Genomic DNA, 18,863 nt, shown 5'->3' with positions numbered 1-18,863 from the left:
AAGTGCTGGGGTTTTATGTATATACCACACTGTTTACTCTCAAGTATGAGATTTAGTACCTTTCTGTGATACAGTATCACAGGGTGTTCTTTAGTGAGAATATAATATTCTATGGATAGCCAAATATATCGAGAAATTGAGAAATAGCGTTACAAGCCTCTGGCTTCCCTGTGGACCCTCCAAGTTTTAGAGGTTTGTTTTGCTAAAGTGAGCTTTGGCCAAAGGCTAGATGTTAGCTACATATCCAGAATTCATTCTTATCCAGGAAGTGAGTTCTTTCTTTCTTTGGGGGAGGTTTAATAGAGGTATCTTTGTTTAAAGGAGGCTGGCCAAACAGGACTTCAGGGTGAGGCTGATGATGTCAGCAAGGTGAGCCAAGTTAATTAGGTGGTTCTTTTGTGCAGTTCAGTATAGTTTGTTTAGAGATGGATTTCCACTATATTGACATCTTTTAGTCAAGGCTATATACTTAGGTCCCAATCAAAATTCTAGACATGGAAGTGCAGGTGAGATTCCTTGGTTACAATACTAAGCACATTGCCATATATCAGACCTGCCGTAGTTGCATGAGAGCTTCTCTCTGAAAAAGAACAGCACTAAAAAGCTGTCAAAAGACTGGGGCTCAACGCTAGATTCCAGCTCCACCCAGTCCAGTTCATCGCCACATAATCAAAGTTATCTGGCAGAATGATACCACTTTAGGCTCCTAGATCCCCCTTAGACTCTGGGTTTCTAAGAACAACACTTCGAGAGGGGCTAACTAAAGCAGCACACCAAGTCCAAGGGAGGCTACAATAGTAACTTTGTGTTTGAACTCTCCCGCCTGCTCTGGGCACTCTTTCTTGGTAGACTCTAATCTGTGTCCTTTCCTGTGATAAACACGACCATGAGTGTGACAGCTTTTCTGAAGTGCTGGGAGTCCATCCACAAACTTCCTTTCAAACAGGGGATTTGGGAGCCCTTCGACTTGTAACTAATTTTATAAGTCCTGGGGATTGTTCCCTCAAATCTATCAGCTTAACTAACACTGGGAACAGATCAATAAAAGAAAAAGATCAATTCTTTTTGCTGTTGGTAAACACAACTATACTTCTAAAAAAAAAGAAAAGAAAAATATTTGCCAAAAACCAAAACCCACAAAAATCTGATGTGTCCAATGGAAAGGTTTTAATAATCCAGAGGAAAAGAGTCTTGGAGTAGAGGATTGGAAAGTCTGGAGTTCGCATAGCTGAGTGAAAGGTTATGCTACTACTTAAGAAAATTGTCTGGCAACGCCCTTCAAATGCTGAGTTTGAGTTGCAGAGTAGTTTGTGGACCAGCAGTTGACAGAGAGCCAGAGCATGCACACACAAAAGCTTGTATGTGAAAGTACATCGATTTGAGATTTAGTACCTTACTGTGACACAATATCACAGGGTGTTCTTTGGTAAGATTATAATACTCTATGGAGAGCCAAACATATTGAGAAATAGAGTTTAAAACCTCTGGCTCCCCATTCAGCCCTCCAAGTGTTGGAGGTTTGTTTTGCTAAAGTGAGCTTTGGCTAGATGCTAGCTACTTACCTAGAATTCACCCTTATCCAGAATTAAGTTCTTTCTTTGCTTTGGGGAGGTTTAATAGGAGTGGTGTCTTTGTTTATAGGAGGCTGGCCATACATGACCATAGGATGAATTTATTCAGTGAGTGTGATGGTGCTGGTGAATGCCAGGACCCTGTAGTGGAGGTCCAGCACAGGACTTCAGGCTTCTAGCAAAAGCCCTTCCTTTTGGACCATTGTTTTTTTGCTTTTGTTATTGTTTTGATCAAAAGGTGGTGAGTGAAAAAAAAATAATCTAGCCTACATTAGTATATTACTGACAATAAGAAAATTAAATACTGATAGGTACAGTATGGAAGAATCTTAAAAACAGTATATGCTAAGTCAAAGAAGCTAGGCACTGCAGAGAGCATATTATCAGAACTCCATTTGTATGAATAGGCAAGTCCAGAGACAGCTTTGTGATTGCCTTTAACTGCATCATTTAAGAGAAAAATGAACTGTGATTGTTAATGACTACAGGATTGCTGTGTAGGGCGACAAAAGATTGCGACGATAGTTTAGACACTAAAACTACTTTTAAGTCGGTGGATCGGATGTTGGAATTAAATCTCTGCAACGGTGGCTCCCTCCTCCCCCCACCCCACCCCCGCGTTTGCATCTGCCTTGGTAACAGGGTGTAGGTACAATTTTCAGCGAAATTCAATTATCAGAAATCCAAGTCAAGGAGCAAAGCGAAAGGGAGCTGTGACCATTTTTCTGAGTGTGCCAGGAATACACGAACTGGAACCTGTGATTTCAACGTGGAATCGCAGGACTTCAGCACAGAACAAAATCCGTGAATCCGAAAGCCACCGTTTGCAAGCCTCCCACGACGTTGGCGGGCGGGCCCACGGGGAGGCCGGGTACAGGGAGCCGACGCACGCACAGCCTGCGCAGCCGCAGCCCGAAGCTGAAGGGGGCGCGGGCCCGCGAGCCAGTCCGACCGCGGAGGCCGCCCCGCCCCGCCCCGGCTCCTCCTCTTCCCCTCGCCGCCCCTCCCCGCCCTCGCCCGCAAACCTAAACACTCCCGGCTGCTGGTGCACGTGATCTCCCAGTAGTCGCTCTGGCAGAGATGTTGCTCCTGGCCGCCGCTGGCCTCGTGGCCTTCGTGCTGCTCCTCTACATGGTGTCGCCGCTCATCAGCCCCAAGCCCCTCGCGCTGCCCGGCGCGCACGTAGTGGTGAGTGGCCTCCTGTTGCTGAGCTTGCCCAGGGCTGCTTGGCCGGCTTGGGCCACCGAGACCACGGTCCCGGAAAGGAACGGTTGAGTAGGGCGGGTTACCTGCTGCCTTCGCCCTGGCACTGCCCTGCCCTGTCCGACCTCGGGAACCCACCCTCCGCGGCGCTGGGCTACAAGGCAGTGTCTTGGGGAAGGCGCCAGCCGAGTTTCCAGGGCTCTGGGGCTCTGCTGCTCGCTGGTCCCCGGAGCATCCCTGTCTGCCTCTGTTTGGATCTTCGGTTTTCCCGATGAGTCAACAGAGAACCTGAGAAACTTTGTCAAGGACATGGCAGTCGGTGACTAGCAGGATAAGGGCACAAACCTGGGTGGTAGCAGCCACTGCCAGGGAATCCTAAGGAGCCCACAGCAAGGAGGGGTCCAGCCCTCTGGGACTGGCCCAGGCAGCTGAGACTGTAGGGTTTCATGTGCAAGTGACAAAGAGCCACCAGAGGCTTCTAGGAAGTGAGACTACACCTGAGGGGTGGCCTGGCAGGCTTGGCCAGCAAGCTTGACTCTGAACTCAGCCGAGTCTGATGAGTACTGCTCAAGTGTAATCCTTTACCCTCTTTCCGGCGTCGGCGTCGGAAGGATGAGCAAACCAACTTGGTTAGGGCCTTAAGATGGAAGGAGATATGAGTGGTTTGGTTTGTTAATGTCCGGAAGCTCGCACATTCCTATGTGCAGGCTTGGCTATGCCTCCAGTCCGCCCCACAGCTCAGAGCTTCAACCCTGGCATTTCTCATCGGTGTCCTATATAGATCCCAAACCCGCGGCACACTGAGGCGAGGAGTTGTGAATAAAGACAGCTAGTATCCAAACTGGCAGCGTGCATCTCCTTGATGCCCTTTAGGTGGCTTTCATGAGTGCATCCAAGTGAGTTCGCACTCAGTTGTTAAAGGGTGGGGTGGTTATTTATCTTAGTGTGCTTTATCCCAAACAGGAGCTTGGGATGACAACATGGGTTCCCATTAATTTGTCTTTTGTAAAATTACTGGTTTATTCCCAGCTGCTGCTGTGCATGCTAGTGGAGTTATTAGAAAGAGAAAACCAAACTTTACAGTCATGCCAAGTGTTTAAAGTTTTACACCCACAAGAGAACTTCTACTTCAGAATCGTGACTAAAGCGGTTGAAGTTAAGGGCTGGGGAAATGGCTCAGTTGGTAAAGTGCTTGCCATGCATCATGTCCTGAGTTAGGGACCCTAGCACCCACCTGCTCCCTGGGCCTATGCCTCTCACCTCAAGGCCAGAGGAACCACAGCACGGGACCATGACTTGCGGGTTCCTGGAGCTGGCTGGCCAGCTTGCCTACACACATGAGTGAGCTTCAGGTTCAGGAAGAAGTCTTGTCTGGAAAATAAAGGTGCAGGGTGACTGAAATGCCACACACTGACTGTTAGCGTCTGCACAGGTGCACCTGCATACACAAAGCTGAATTAGCCCGGGCTTGTATAGAGTAGCTCAGCCATGGAGCTCGGGAGGAGAGGCAAAGTCACAATGAAAACTGATTCAACCTTTACAAGGTACTCACAGCTAACCTCGGCACTTGTTCTTGTGTCTGTTTCAGTAGACACACTCTTTTTTTCCAACATAATATTTTTATTGATTCTTTGTGAATTTTACATAATGCACCCCAGTCCACTCACTTCCCAGCCCCCGCTAGGATCCTGCAATAAAAATAATTACCTCTATGCATAGACGTATAAACAACATACCATAATGTTTTCATATGGTGTCACTCTCTGCCTCTTTTAATATCCAAAGAAGAGTAAAATGTGGTTTAGTTGAGATCTGGGGTCAGGAGAGTGAGCCAAACCCTTACACTGCTTCGTTTTTAGAGCTGTTCCCGTATGCTGGTGCCCTGTGTCTGATCACAGCGGCGAAGCTGTGCTGGTCCTCTCACCAGCAACATGCTTGTTTTCAGCATTCCCCCCTTTTGGATGACTGAGAGTAGTGCTCCTAGCAGCAGGAAAGCTGCTGGTGCCCTTAGTAGGAGCTGTATGCTGTGCTTAAAGAGACAGAACCCTTTCAATGGTATTTGTAGTGATCAGTAAGGAGGAGTGACAGAAGGGAACGTACGCGGTTATCTTCGGTGCCCCCTGTTTAGTAATAGTACGTGTTTAACAGTTTCTCAGCTGTTGTGAAAAACCCTGTGACAGTTCTCATAGCATCTAGAAGAACGTGTTCCAGAGTCAGCCTAACTGTATTCTTATATACCACTCAAGAGTTAGCTGCCTTGGCTAGAGCCTTTTTAATGTACCTTGGTCGGAAAGCCAGGCCTCACTCCTGTTGTGAGAAAGTGACACAGTTTGCTTTCCTGACCCCCACTCCCCCCTGGCTTTTGCTTCCATAATCCATCAGAGCATAAAAGATGTCTTGGTAACCTCATTCCTGCTTCCGTTAGCTTTCTGAACTAGGTAGGGAGACTTTTCTCTGTAAGCTTTGAACGTTTTGTCTGTCCTGTTTTCATGGGAATGACGTTAGAGAACCTTCCACAAACTGAGGCAGGTATTTATTTAGCGCCTGCTTGTGCAGGGGGCTGCTATTGTCTGTGATGCGTGAGACAGGCTGGCTTGGTGTCTTCCATAGGAACTATGAGTTCAGCTAGGGAGCCAAGATATATCCAGATTGGGTGCAAACTACATGGTGACCAGCCAGGAGGACTGACTGGTGTGTTTAGAAAAGCCTCCCATTGGGCTTAGGAGAACTGCAGCTGTGGGGTGATGCGTGATACAGGGAAGCTAAACACATTAGGCAGGATTGTAAAGCATGTGAGGGAATTTTCTAGAGGCCCTGCCAAGCACTATGAAGAGTGAAAGTTCATAAACCAAAACAGCCCATGAGCTGTCCTGATATCAGAAGTCTCACAGACAGCAGTCAGCCACAGCAACAGGTAAGCTTCTATGACAATCCTCAGTAGACATTTGGTTAATGGTCTACCAAGTAAATCTCTCCATTAGAGCCAAGGTGAGACAAAAGGGAAGTGTTGTATTCTCAAGAACACAGAGAAACATATCTATGCTTGGAGGGTTTCGTGGTGATGTGAATATTGTCGTGTGGGAGGTGTTCTTTCTGCATGGCTTTTTTTTTTTTTTTTTTTTTTTTTTTTTTTTTTTTTTACTTTTTTTTAATTATATATTTTTCTTTATTTACATTTCAAATGTTCTCCCTTTTCCTGGTTTCCCCTCTGAAAAAATAAAAAAAGTATTCTCTCCCCCCTCCCTCAGCTCACCACCCCACCCTCTCCTGCTTCCTGGCCCTGGCATTCCCCTACACTGGGGCATGGAGCCTTCACAGGGCCAAGGGCCTCTCTTCCCATTGATGACTGACCAACTAGGCCATCCTCTGCTACATATCTGCATGGCTTTAGTGTAATAAAATATTCAAAGTAATCCAAATATCTGAGTGAAAAATGGCTAGGTTTTGACAGAAGAGATTTTTGTTTTGCTTTTGTTTTTGATACAGGGTCTCACTATATAGCCATGCTGGCTTGGAATTTACTCTGTAGATCAGAATGGCTTGGATTCAGGCAGATAGCTTGCGTCTGCCTCCAGAGTTCTAATATTAAGTCGTGTGCCACCACTACTAGGCCTGGCCTGGATGGAGCTCTTTAAATACAGTGTTGTGAAGCCTTTTAGTTTTCAACATTGACAGCATATTCATTCTCATTCTCTTCTCTTCTCTTCTCCTTTCTCTCTCTCTCTCTCTCTCTCTCTCTCTCTCTCTCTCTCTCTCGCTCGCTCGCTCGCTCTTGCACGTGCGCACACACACACACACACACACACACACACACATACACACATTAAGATCAAGCCCAAGGCCCTGCCTGTGCTAGGTAAGAGAGCTCTACTGCTGACCCACATCCTTAACTTCCTAACACATTTTTATTTTACATAGATAGACCTAGTCTTACCTATATGTGCTGGAAGGAAATGAGATTCGTTTGTATTTGTAATCAGCAGCACTAACATATTATTTCTTAGCTAGACGTGCAGGGCACATTCCCTTTGGTGACCTGAAAGGATTTCAGATGAACAGTTTATAGCTCCATGCTGGAAAACAACAAAAACAAAAACAAATGGTGAAGGCTAGGAGGCTCTGCTGAAAGTGTGATCTTCGAAGCTCACACTGCATTCCAGGTGGCAGATCCGGTGCGAGGGGCTTGTGGTTCTGGGAGACGTTTGTTTCTGAGACAGAGCCCCACGTGGTCCTAGCCAGTACCGTGAAACTGTCTGGTGAGACTAAATGGCCTCAACCTTTACTTCCTCATCCCCTGCAGACACGCTCCTGGTAAATTTTTAAAACTCATAATTATGCCATAGTCCTTTGTAGTACTGTAGATCCAACCTGGGGCCTCATGAGTCCAAGACAAGTGCCTGCACTGAGCTGCGCCCTTACTAGTGCCAGCACAGATACTTCAAGTAGACTGTACAGAGGAGACATTGCAAGTGCTAAGGTGGTCTTACTGATGTTCGTCGTAGGTCACAGGAGGTTCCAGCGGCATTGGGAAGTGCATTGCTATTGAGTGCTACAAACAAGGAGCATTTATAACTCTGGTTGCACGAAACGAGGTAAGTGCTCTAGACTCCCTCATGACAAACTCACTAATTCGGGAACTCCAAGAGACCTGACTCGGTGCTCACAGCCACGTCAGGACCAGGTGTCTGTCGTGTCTGTCATTTTTCTCTGTAATTTGCAAATGACACTATAGGCATCTTTGGCAGAGTCCCCATGCCCCAGAGAATTTCATCCTTTTCAGTATGTGTAGCAAAGTAGTTCTTCCTGTTCTGAGCAATCGGGGGTCTGTTTTTCTTTGTGTTGGGGGGCCGAGGTCTTTGCCAGAATTGTTTTCAGAGCATGAAGCAGTGACTGAACCTGCCCTTTGTTCCTCTTCGGGCTCTGGGGCAGAGACCCTGGCTTTATGGTCAGAAGGTCGGCCTTGCTCGCCATGGAGCAGACATTCTGTTGAGTGACTGAAATGAAAGAAGAGGGGCCTGCGGTGTGCTCGGTAGGTTCAGCACTCACCCAGGGTGAATGACTCAAATTCACAGAGTACTCAAAGCAGGTGCAGGAGAACCTCAGCCCTAGGGAGGTGGAGGCGGAAGGATCAGAAGTTCAAGGCCATCCTCTGCTATACAGCTGAGGAGAGACTAGCCTGGCTTTTGTGAGACCCTGTATTCAGGGAGAGGGAAGAGGAAGAAATGAGATGTGCTTGAGGGCTTAGGTGTCTACATAGAGTGGTTAATTGAAAAGGGGATAGTGGGAAAGGCAGGCTGGAAAGGATCGACAGTAAGTGAGTAGGTTGGGGGCTGGTGTCACAGCTGGTGGTGGGAACTCATGCAGGGCCATGTTGGAGTGAGTATACAGAGAGCTTTCTGGCCTGAAGATGTTCTTTAGTTTCTCATGTGACTTTTCATCGCAGTCTTGTAGTCATTTCCCATCATTCGATAGCATTGAACTATTTTGTCATGGGCATTCATGTTTGTAAACTCTACTTGTTCTTTGAAGATACCTGCTAGCCCACGCCCACGCCTCTACGAGACAAGTTCTCAAGGATCATGGACTAGCCTGGAGCTCTGTAGCAGAGGATGTACTTGCCAGATCCCTAGCTTCCTCCGGGCTTGGTTTTAGCCTTTCTAGGGATTAAACCCAGGGTGTCATGTATGCTGGGACTGTCTTCTACAGTTCTCAAATTTTATTTGTTTATGAAAAATTAAGGTTCTGTAAACTCACCTGTTTTTATGAGAATAAGCAAAACAAAATGGAGGACATGGGAAAACTCTGCCATTATCTGGGTAGGTTTCAAGTCTGAGCAGTATTTTTGAAAGTAGCCAGATATAGATCTTTCTTTCTACTCTTTGTGAGAAGTGATTGATTTTTTACTCAAGATTGTATTGAAAGGAGTAAACTGCTGATATTATGTTACAAAGACCCTCCTGGTGTGGAATCAATCAGTCCTGGTGTGGAATCAATCAGTCCTGGTGTGGAATCAATCAGTCCTGGTGTGGAATCAGTCCTGGTGTGGAATCAGTCCTGGTGTGGAATCAATCAGTCCTGGTGTGGAATCAATCAGTCCTGGTGTGGAATCAATCAGTCCTGGTGTGGAATCAATCAGTCCTGGTGTGGAATCAATCGGTCCTGGTGTGGAATCGGTCCTGGTGTGGAATCAGTCGCATGCCTTTAGTTTTCCAGAGCGTGTGTCTTTGTGTGCTTAGTCCGTGTCACTGCTCATTGGTGGGAATTGCAATGTCTCTTGGCAGCGACAGGCTGACCATCAACATGAAGGCTGCTGAGAGGGGTTTGCGCTTCATGTCTTTTTCTTCCAGCTCTCTGCAGTGGACTTAAACCCTGCTGTGACTTACCCAGGCTCTCACATGGTTTGCCTCTTCCTTCCTCAAGCTCACAGTTCTGATTTATATAGAATGCAGCGCCTGTTCAAATGTTGCTTTTTCTTTTCTTTTTAACAAATGGAGACAGACATCATTTTTTTTTTCTGTATTGCTTTTAGGACAAGCTACTGCAGGCGAAGAAAGAAATTGAAAAGCACTCTATTAACGATAAACAGGTAAAGTGGGGCCTTAAGGACGCATGTTCTTTCCTGATAGACACAGTTGTTTAAAGGGGAAGAATCTTGTTTCCACTGCAACTAGATCACTGAAGGCATTTAATGATTTTCCCAATCAAAATACATTTTAGGCTGCTTTTCAAAAAAATGAAATTATTTGAAATGACTAGGATTCAGGTCACTCGGTACAAAAACCAGAAGGTATGGACTATCGCACATACCTAAAAATAGCCAAGCAGCGCTGTATGAGAAAATGGTTTCGTTTCAAATTACTCAGAAACAAAACAAAACAACAATTTATACGACTTAGGTGGGAAGGATGTTTGAAAAGACGTTGTATGATTTGGGGCACTAAAGTAATACAGACAGTGTAATGTCTATTTTAATGTACAGCTCAGCGACTGGCTAACCTCTACAGATCCATCATCTAATCTAAAGAGATGAAAGATAAAGGACTATTTGACCCCTCAGTCCTGCCCATGGGCTCAGTGCCAGCCTCCCCTCAGTCCTGCCCATGGGCTCAGTGCCAGCCTCCCCTCAGTCCTGCCTTTGGGCTCAGTGCCAGCCTCTTGTCCCTAGGGGCCACCTTAAACCCGACTCTGGTGTCGTTCATTCACTCTTTGCTTTTCTTTCATTTTACCCTCTACGGTAGTGGTACAGTAGTTTGTATGAGCACGCACGTGCACGTGTGTACAGCTGTACCGACACGCATGCACGTATGTGCACATGCTTGAGAAGCCACGGGCCAGCATTGGGTGTCTTCTGTAATCTCTCTCCATATTATTTTTTTTGAAATCGGCTCTTTTGGTGAGCCTGAAGCTCATGAATTCAGCTAGACTTGCTGGGGATTTAAACACAGGGCCTCAGGCTAGCCCCTTGCCAACTAATCATCTCAGCACCTGAAGAGTGTGTGTGTGTGTGTGTGTGTGTGTGTGTGTGTGAGAGAGAGAGAGAGAATTTTAGAGTTCTGTATCTTTTTGAGCCTTGCCATTATTCTCATGTTGCTAAGCTACCTTAAGGAGACCGTGCACACAGTGTAGTTCTGTTTAAGACACCCACTTCCTGAGTTTTCACAAAGTTGTGCAGCCCTAACCACAATCACTTTGGGAATCTTTCCAACACTGGAGTCTCCCGACTGCCATTAGCAGCCACACCCCATTCCTGCCCTGCCTCTCCTAGCCCTAGCCAAGCACTAATAACCTTTATAACTTGATAGACTGGTGGACATTTTTATGCAGTGTTCTGCAACTTTATTTCTTCATTCTATATTATTTCCTAAAATTCACCTGTGTTGCTGAATAAAATAACTCATGTGGTCTTTTTTTTTTTTTTCTTTTTCTTTTTTGAAATTCTTTCTATGGCTGTAATGTCCAGCTAGACTCAAATCCCAGGACTGTTGAGGAAACATTTAATCCCAATCCGGGGTTTCTACCCTGCCTTTTATCATTCAGTTCCCAGATAAAAGACACACTTTTATTATTTATAATAAGCCTTAAACAACACAAGAGCTGGACAGATATCTGCCCTCTATGCAGTTAGATTCTATTTTCCTATCGATAACACCGAGTTATTACTTACTGTATTTTATTTGGGCTGCTCTTAGTTCCAATTGGCCAGCCTCATAGCTGTTTTCTTTACTCCCAACCCATGGTGTCTTTTTCTTTCTCTTCCCCTTTTTCTCCCCAATGGAGGTTCTCCTCTGACCCCCAAGCCCTAGAATGCTAAACCCCACCTATGTCTCTTCTGCTCAGTTGTTGGCTGTCAGCATCTTTATTTACCAATCAGAAATAACTTGTGGATAAGGTTGCATAGCATCACTTGGGTCTCTGTGTGGACTCTCCTCTCTGGGGCAACCAGGTCTTGGGGAACTAGTAGTATTAGCATTAGAAGATGAGCAGTGTCAGGCCAACCCCTACACAGGACTTGGACGATTTTCCTGTCTCAGCCTGTTAACAGGATCGCAGTAGGCATACGTCATTATACCCACGTTCACTTAGGCTTAGTATCGATATATAACATGTTAGTTGTATGTATACACGACTTCCACTTACCTGTTCTGTCATTGACAGCTATTTAATTTGCTCCCATAGTTTTTCATTTGTTGCTTGTTGCTATCGTGGCAGCTTTTCTTTGTGCACATGATCAAAATGATTCTGTTGCTTTGGGGCCTTTGACAAGGGAAAGCAAAGTTGCTCAACTCCGAATGGCTGGGAAATGGGGGCAGGGGCTGGGGGAGTTTCCTCAGTATCTTCTGTATTCTTGAAGGATACACCTTGGGGGCCTAAATTTTTTTAATTTGCCCTACCTTTTAAAGGCTTTTCCACCTTCCAGTAATGCCAGTGTACTAAAACCCTTTAACACATTGACATTGGGATACAGATTTTAGTATGAGTCTTTGCAGATGCCTGCCTGTTTGCTCTGGCACCCATCACCATGTCCCCTGCCACAATCCCATGTAGGCATACTGCTTTGCGATAGGCTGTTTTTCGGCTGCCAGTTAAATGAGCCCATTTAAGCCAGGTTAGAATGTATTAAAGGCAGGTTTATTGGGAAGCTGTGCTCCCTCCAGTGGGTGAGATTGAGGCCAGGGAAATAGCCATGGGGAGGTGGGGGAGGGGAGGAAGAGAGAAGGGGGGTGCACACAGAGCAAGAGAAGGAGGAGAGAGAGCATGCAAAATGTCTGGATTATATAGGGAGGAGCCTCTGGGGGAAGGGTAACCCAGCCCCTGGGCTGGAAAGTTCAGGGTTGGGGGCGGAGTATGTCAGGTAGGGATGAGGGATGCTGGGAGAACCTAGAGGCCAGGTCTTCCGTGGTATGTAAAATATGCACCTCAGTCTCTTGTCCAGGGTCCAGAATCAAACATCTCAGCCTTTCGTTGATTATAAAAGAGTAAGAGACTTCATAATCATCCGTGACTGCTTCCTACTGACACTGGGGTGCAGTTTGCTGGAATGTGGGGCAAGTTTGGGAAGAGCTGCTTGTTTCGCTGCTGCCCAGGCTGTGGGACCCTCTGGGGGAAGGAGTGTGTAGGCCCATTGAAGCAGTCTGTGAGCTGGGACAGAGCACCGGGCAGTCACCGTTTTGGAGCTGTTCTGGATGCAGATTCTGAGAGAACCTGGAAGCCAGGTCTGCTTTGGTATGTAAAACATGCACCTCAGTCCTCACCCTGGGGACAGAAATGAAACACTTTGTAGGTGCACATGGCTAAGTCGGCCTTCATTATTGGAAAGACTTAGTTTTATTTTTTAAAAAATACCTTTACAGATAGTTTTGATAGACCAACATTTTGGCATGTACTTGTAATGTTAGTAATCTCAGTAGTTGGAAGGCTGAAACAGGAGGAAAGCTGTGAGACCAAGTTACTCTAGGTGAAAGTTCAAGACCGTGTATGTATAAGTTAGAATAACCCAAAGATGTCATTCTGTCCTTCCACCGTGTGAGTCTCTGGTCACCAGGCGTGGTGGTGAGCACCCTTCCCTGGTGAGCTGTCTTGCAGGTCCTGATCCCGTTCCCCCTTTTGTCTTCTTCTGAACAGGTGGTGCTGTGTATCTCGGTTGATGTGTCCCAAGACTATAACCAAGTAGAGAATGTCATAAAGCAGGTAAGAGGTGGGGTGATCTCAGTTCACTGCCAGACTTTGGATGCGTCTTGCCAAGAGTTGGCAACTCTTCTCTGTAGGTTTTGTGGTTCAGTGGACGTTATTGACCTTGTCTTTCTGTACAATGAATCTTCTGTTCTCTGATAATAATGTTTGGAATGATATGTCATGTTCTGGAATATTCCTCTAGGCACAGGAGAAACTGGGTCCTGTGGACATGCTGGTCAACTGTGCGGGCACCTCTATGTCAGGAAAGTTTGAAGAACTTGAAGTCAGTAGTTTTGAGGTGAGTGACTATGTTTGCTCACCTTCATTCAAGATGCTGTCTTCCATTTTCAAACAGGCCTGCCAGCCCAAGAACTCAGCTACTAACGTACTTCAGCGCTGAGGAAATGGACATTAGATTTGAACTCTTAAGTGCAAGGCATTTTGAGCTTGGCAATACGGCACGGAGTCTTGTTTTTAGTATCCACTTTCATCCGGGTGATGGGTTTTGAAAGCTCGACTCTGAAGTTAAACTGCTCTCCTATCTTATAGAAAGTGAGATGGCTGGACTAGTGTCAGAACTATCTTCTCACAGGCTGTAGTCTACACCATGTACTCAGATGCATGCCAGGCCTGCAGGAGGATCAGAGGGTGGTAAAAGGCAGAAGGGTAGGACTTGAGTCTCTGAGTTTGTCTGAGACACCCTGGCACTGCACACTACGCTGGCCCAGCCTTACTTCTACCTCAGTTCCTAAGCACTAGGGTCACAGGTCTCTGTCATCACACCTAGTGTCACTATACCTGGCAAAATTGTTTGTTTTACAGTGAATAATTCAGAGGCACTTAGCATATTGTGATGTTGTGTAACTATCTGAAACATTTTCATCTCTCCAAAAGAATATCCTGTACTTTAATTAGTATTTCCATGACCCCAAACCCTTATTCCAGCCAGTGGCTACCCCTAGTCTGTGCCTGTCTTGTTGAGTAGCAGGGCATGAGAAGCATGCCCTCCTGTGCCTGGCTTTTTCACATGGTGAATGCCCTAAAGATTCCTTCGCACTGAAGTATAGCTAGTGCCTTAGTTTTCTGCGTTGGTAATAGTCGCATTGCGTGGGTAGACGGCAATGTGTTTGTCTGTTTATCATCCCTGAATGTTTGGACCGTTCTTACCCACCCAGCCCAGCCCGGAGGCTCTAGGCGTCCTTTGAGCCTTTGGGGGTTGTGCTGCACAATCCTGTCTTTTAGTTTCCCAGTGGCCAGTCAACACTCGAGTTTCTATTACAACTTGTCGTTGGTTCTCCAGCTTTCAACTGTTGATGCTTTTCCTCTCTGTTCTGTTGTCTTCTCTTGGGGCTTTTTAATTAGATGGAGTGGCTCATGCCTGTAATCCCAGCTCTTAGGGAACTGAGGCAGGAGAATAAGGATGAGTTTGAGGCTAGCCTGAGCTGTGAAGCGAGTTTCAGGCCTTCATAAACCTGAAATAGGAGACTCTACCTCCAAAGCAGACAGACGAATGAATGTACTCCTTACTGGCGTTTTAGTGAGATCTCTAGAAAGAGCTGAGGTAAACATGGAGTTTTGTTCTTTCTCAGATACTTTATGGTGATTCTTACTACTGAAACAGTGCCAGGAGGGCCTGGAGAGACAGCTCAGTGGCTAACAGTGCTTGCCGCTCTTGCAGAAGTCTGAGGTTCAGTTCCCAACACAGAGAGGTCACATCTGTAATTCCAGGACCAAAGGATCCAGTGCCTACCAGGCACACACATGTCTGCATGCGAGACACACAATGCACATAAGAAAAGTAAAAGGTTTAAAGGTTGAAACAAGACAGTGATAATTAAAAACATTCTAGGAAAAAAAAAAAACAAGAATCTTGGCTTCCAAACACAATCAACATTTTCAGTTTCTCTTTGCTTTTGCAAAATAAAGTGCTAAGAATTGGTAAGAATTACTACCTGTACATTCCCTGTCTTCTACTTTTTAAAAACTCAGAGCATAAACTTTTTTCCTCACTCCTGTGTTTTCAGTTCTCATTTCTTAAAGTTTCTCAGTATTCTGCCACATTGCCATCATGGCTTGTGTGTATGCCCTGACTGGGCTGTGTAGCTTCTCAGGGTAACGAGAATAGACTTCCGGTGTATAAACCTGTTACTGTGCATCCTCACATGCTCAGGGTAATGAGAATAAGGCTTTCAGTGTATAAACCTGTTACTGTGCATCCTCACGTGCTCAGGGTAATGAGAATAAGGCTTTCGGTGTATAAACCTGTTACTGTGCATCCTCAGGTGCTCAGGGTAATGAGAATAAGGTCTTCAGTGTATAAACCTGTTACTGTGCATCCTCAGGTGCTCAGGGTAGTGAGAATAGACTTCCGGTGTATAAGCCTGTTACTGTGTATCCTCACGTGCTCAGGGTAGTGAGAATAGGTTTTCAATGTATAAACCTATTACTGTGCATCCTCACGTGCTCAGGGAAGTGAGAATAGGTTTTCAATGTATAAACCTGTTACTGTGCATCCTCAGGTGCTCAGAGTAACAATAAGGCCTTCGGTGTACAAACCTGTCACTGCATCCTCCAGTGCTCAGGGTAATGAGAATAGACTTCTGGTGTATAAACCTGTTACTGTGCATCCTCACGTGCTCAGGGTGAACATGGGTTTTGAGAGTTTTGGGATGAGGAGCTGAGAGTGTCTCTGTGTCTCTGCGGGCACTTTCCTGTTGTGGTATACTAGCCAGCAGACACTGAGTTCTTACTGTGCAGGGCAGCAGGATCTGTTCTTGTACTTAGCTTGTGTTTTCCCACATAATCCCTGAAGCATCCCAAGGTAATGCCAAGATTAACCCCATTTTCAGCTGAGGAAATGGCCAGCGTGGTTTCTCACGAGATCAGGAGTGGGTGGTGGCATCAAGGCACAGCTGCACTCTTCACTGGTGCTATGCTGTCTGTATAATCCTTGTTAAGCCTGAACTAACAGGGCCAGAAATATGTAGAGGCTTCCTCCTAAAACTGTCTTTCAACAAGCATTACCTACAAGGACCTAGAAAGATAGCTTAGGGGTTAAGAGTACTGGCCACTCTGGCTGAGGGCCCAGTTCGGTTGCAAGCATCTTACAGCTGTCTTTAATTCCAGTTCAGAAGATCCAGCGCCCCATTCTGGCCTCTGTGGGCACCGCACACACATGGTACACAGAAATATTTCAAGGCAAAAACTCATACATGTAAAATATCAATATCAACCATTACCTACAATAAGTACTTTCCTAAGTAGAACACTAGTCTGGACCATTTGTGTATGTGTGCCGTGGGGGCAGAGGCTATTGTTGGCAGTCCTCCCCTCTCTCTCCACCTTATTTTTGAGGCAGAATCTCTCACTAAACCTAGAGGTCACTACTTTGGTTACACTGGCTGAGACTAAGCTGCGGGGATCTGCCTGTTTCTGCCTTCTTGCTCCCAGTGCTTGGGTTAGAGGTGTGTGCCCTGATGCCTGGCAGATCTGCATGGTGCTGGGGATCCAAACTCAAGTCCATATGCTTGTACACAAAGGATTTTTTTTAACTCAACCTTGTACCTAGCCCTAATTTTGACATTTGTATCAAAGATGGAACTGCTGTCACTATGAGAATTGCCTTCAAACTAGTCTCCAGAGGCTAGGTCCCGAGTGTCACAGAATCTCCAGCATTCGTTCACTTCCCCGTACAATAGTCAGCAAATCTGCCGCACCCCAGCTTCAAGTCCCCTGGGCTTTGTTTTAGTTGCTATTCTATTGCTGTGAAGAGACACCGTGACCATGCAGCTCTTATAAAGGACAGCATGTAATTGGGGCTGGCTTACAGGTTCAGAGGTTCAGTCCACTATCATTCGTCAGTGGTGGGAAGCAGACAGTAATGCTAGAGCAGTAGCTGAGAGCTTTACACGCTGATCCACAGGCAGGAAAAAGGGGCGGGGGAGGGGACAATCAAAGAGACAGACACTGGGCCTGCTATGGACTTTTGAAACCTCAGCACACCCCCAGAATCACACCTCCTCCAACAACACCCCCCACCTAATCTTTCCAAACTGATAATCAAATAGGAACCAAGCCTACAAATATATATGCCTATGGGCCTTTTCACATTCAAACCACCATAGGGTCTCTCTTAAATAAATTAGTCCCGGGAAGAGACAAACTCCCCTTAGCAGGCTTAGGCTTTTGCCGTTGATCCCAGCACATTTGGTCTCTTTGTTCCTTGCAGAGATTAATGAGCATAAATTACCTGGGCAGCGTGTACCCCAGCAGGGCAGTGATTACCACCATGAAGGAGCGCCGGGTGGGCCGGATCGTGTTCGTGTCCTCTCAGGCAGGGCAGCTGGGGCTGTTCGGCTTCACTGCCTACTCTTCATCCAAGTTTGCCATAAGAGGGTTGGCCGAAGCTCTGCAGATGGAGGTAAGAGATGCACTTATATCTGTACTTCTTCTTCTCAGATCAGCAGGAAGCTCTGCCATTTTCTAGCTTCTTCACCTACACCACTTGGTAAGCTGAAGGCCTACAAAGCTGATATCTATAAAAACAAAACAGAACTAACTCAGTTGTAAGTTCTGCAGGGTTTTTTTGTTGTTGTTGTTGTTTTGTTTTTTTGGTTTTTCGAGACAAGGTTTCACTGTGTAACCCTGGCTGTCCTGGAACTCACTCTGTAGACCAAGCTGGCCTCAAATTCAGAAATCCGCCTCTGCCTCCCAAGCACTGGGATTAAAGGCGTGCATGACCACCGCCCGACTAGTTCTGCATTTTAATACCTCTTATTGTATAAAATTATACTTAGTACAGAGGCAAAATGACTCTGAGGGTGGAGGGATTGTCTGCTGCATAGAGTACTTGACATCCCTTCCTGGTGTTGTTCTGCTTCCGCTTGAGTGAACAGGGATATCATTATATAGACAACTTTCTTAAAGATCTGGACGTGGCTGGGGGGTCAGGGGGTGGGGGATGCTTGTACAGGTTGGGTAACAGAGTTTGGCTCTCCAGAACTCACGTACATGCTGGGTTGGTGTAGCAGTCTGCCTGTAATTCTAGTGTTCGGAAGGTGAGGATGGGATGCCCAAAGCAATGAGGCTAATGAGCTAGACTAGTCCTCTCAGTATGAGTCACCTTGAGAGGCCTACCTTAAAGAATAAGATAGAGAGAGGGTCACTAAGAAAAACTCAACACTAGGCTTAGGCCTCTGCACACGCATGCTCAGCTAATGCTGTGAAACACTAGGCTAGGCCTCTGCACGCATACGCATGCTCAGTTAATGCTGTGAAACACTAGGCTTAGGCCTGTGCACACGCATGCTCAGCTAATGCTGTGAAACACTAGGTTAGGCCTGTGCACACGCATGCTCAGCTAATGCTGTGAAACACTAGGTTAGGCCTCTGCACACGCATGCTCAGGTAATGCTGTGAAACACTAGGCTAGGCCTGTGCACAGGTATGCTCAGTTAATGCTGTGAAACACTAGGCTTAGGCCTGTGCACAGGTATGCTCAATTAATGCTGTGAAACACTAGGTTAGGCCTCTGCACAGGCATGCTCAATTAATGCTGTGAAACACTAGGCTTAGGCCTGTGCACACACGTGCTCAGTTAATGCTGTGAAACACTAGGCTATGCCTGTGCACAGGTATGCTCAGTTAATGCTGTAAAACACTAGGCTATGCCTGTGCACACGCATGCTCAGGTAATGCTGTGAATTGCAAGGGAGGATGCTGGTGATCCTTTTGCAGTTACTCTTAAGGACTCTTTGCAGATAGCCGTGTTCATGTGTGTGTGTGTGTGTGTGTGTGTGTGTAAGTCTGTAGGTCTATGTGTGTGTGTATAGGTCTGTGTGTGTGTGTATAGGTCTGTGTGTGTGTGTGTGTGTGTGTGTGTGTGTATATAGATCTGTGTGTGTGTGTCTGTTTGTA

The 18,863-nt window shown here is 46.2% G+C and overlaps 1 protein-coding gene across 1 annotated transcript in view; it reads left to right on the top strand.

Moving 5' to 3' along the window:
• Positions 1 to 2,557: 2,557 nt before the first annotated feature.
• Positions 2,558 to 18,863, top strand: part of Kdsr (3-ketodihydrosphingosine reductase) — a 38,348-nt gene continuing 22,042 nt past the window's right edge. The window contains exons 1-6 of the mRNA XM_031379888.1: positions 2,558 to 2,759; positions 7,277 to 7,366; positions 9,304 to 9,360; positions 12,897 to 12,962; positions 13,150 to 13,245; positions 17,176 to 17,367. Coding sequence (XP_031235748.1) covers positions 2,652 to 2,759; positions 7,277 to 7,366; positions 9,304 to 9,360; positions 12,897 to 12,962; positions 13,150 to 13,245; positions 17,176 to 17,367 — 609 coding nt within the window. The 5' untranslated portion in view covers positions 2,558 to 2,651. The remainder of the gene's footprint in view (positions 2,760 to 7,276; positions 7,367 to 9,303; positions 9,361 to 12,896; positions 12,963 to 13,149; positions 13,246 to 17,175; positions 17,368 to 18,863) is intronic.

Source organism: Mastomys coucha, unplaced genomic scaffold (genome assembly GCF_008632895.1).
Source record: "Mastomys coucha isolate ucsf_1 unplaced genomic scaffold, UCSF_Mcou_1 pScaffold1, whole genome shotgun sequence".
Taxonomy (NCBI): Eukaryota; Metazoa; Chordata; class Mammalia; order Rodentia; family Muridae; genus Mastomys; species Mastomys coucha.
This window is presented reverse-complemented; position numbering and strand designations above follow the sequence as displayed.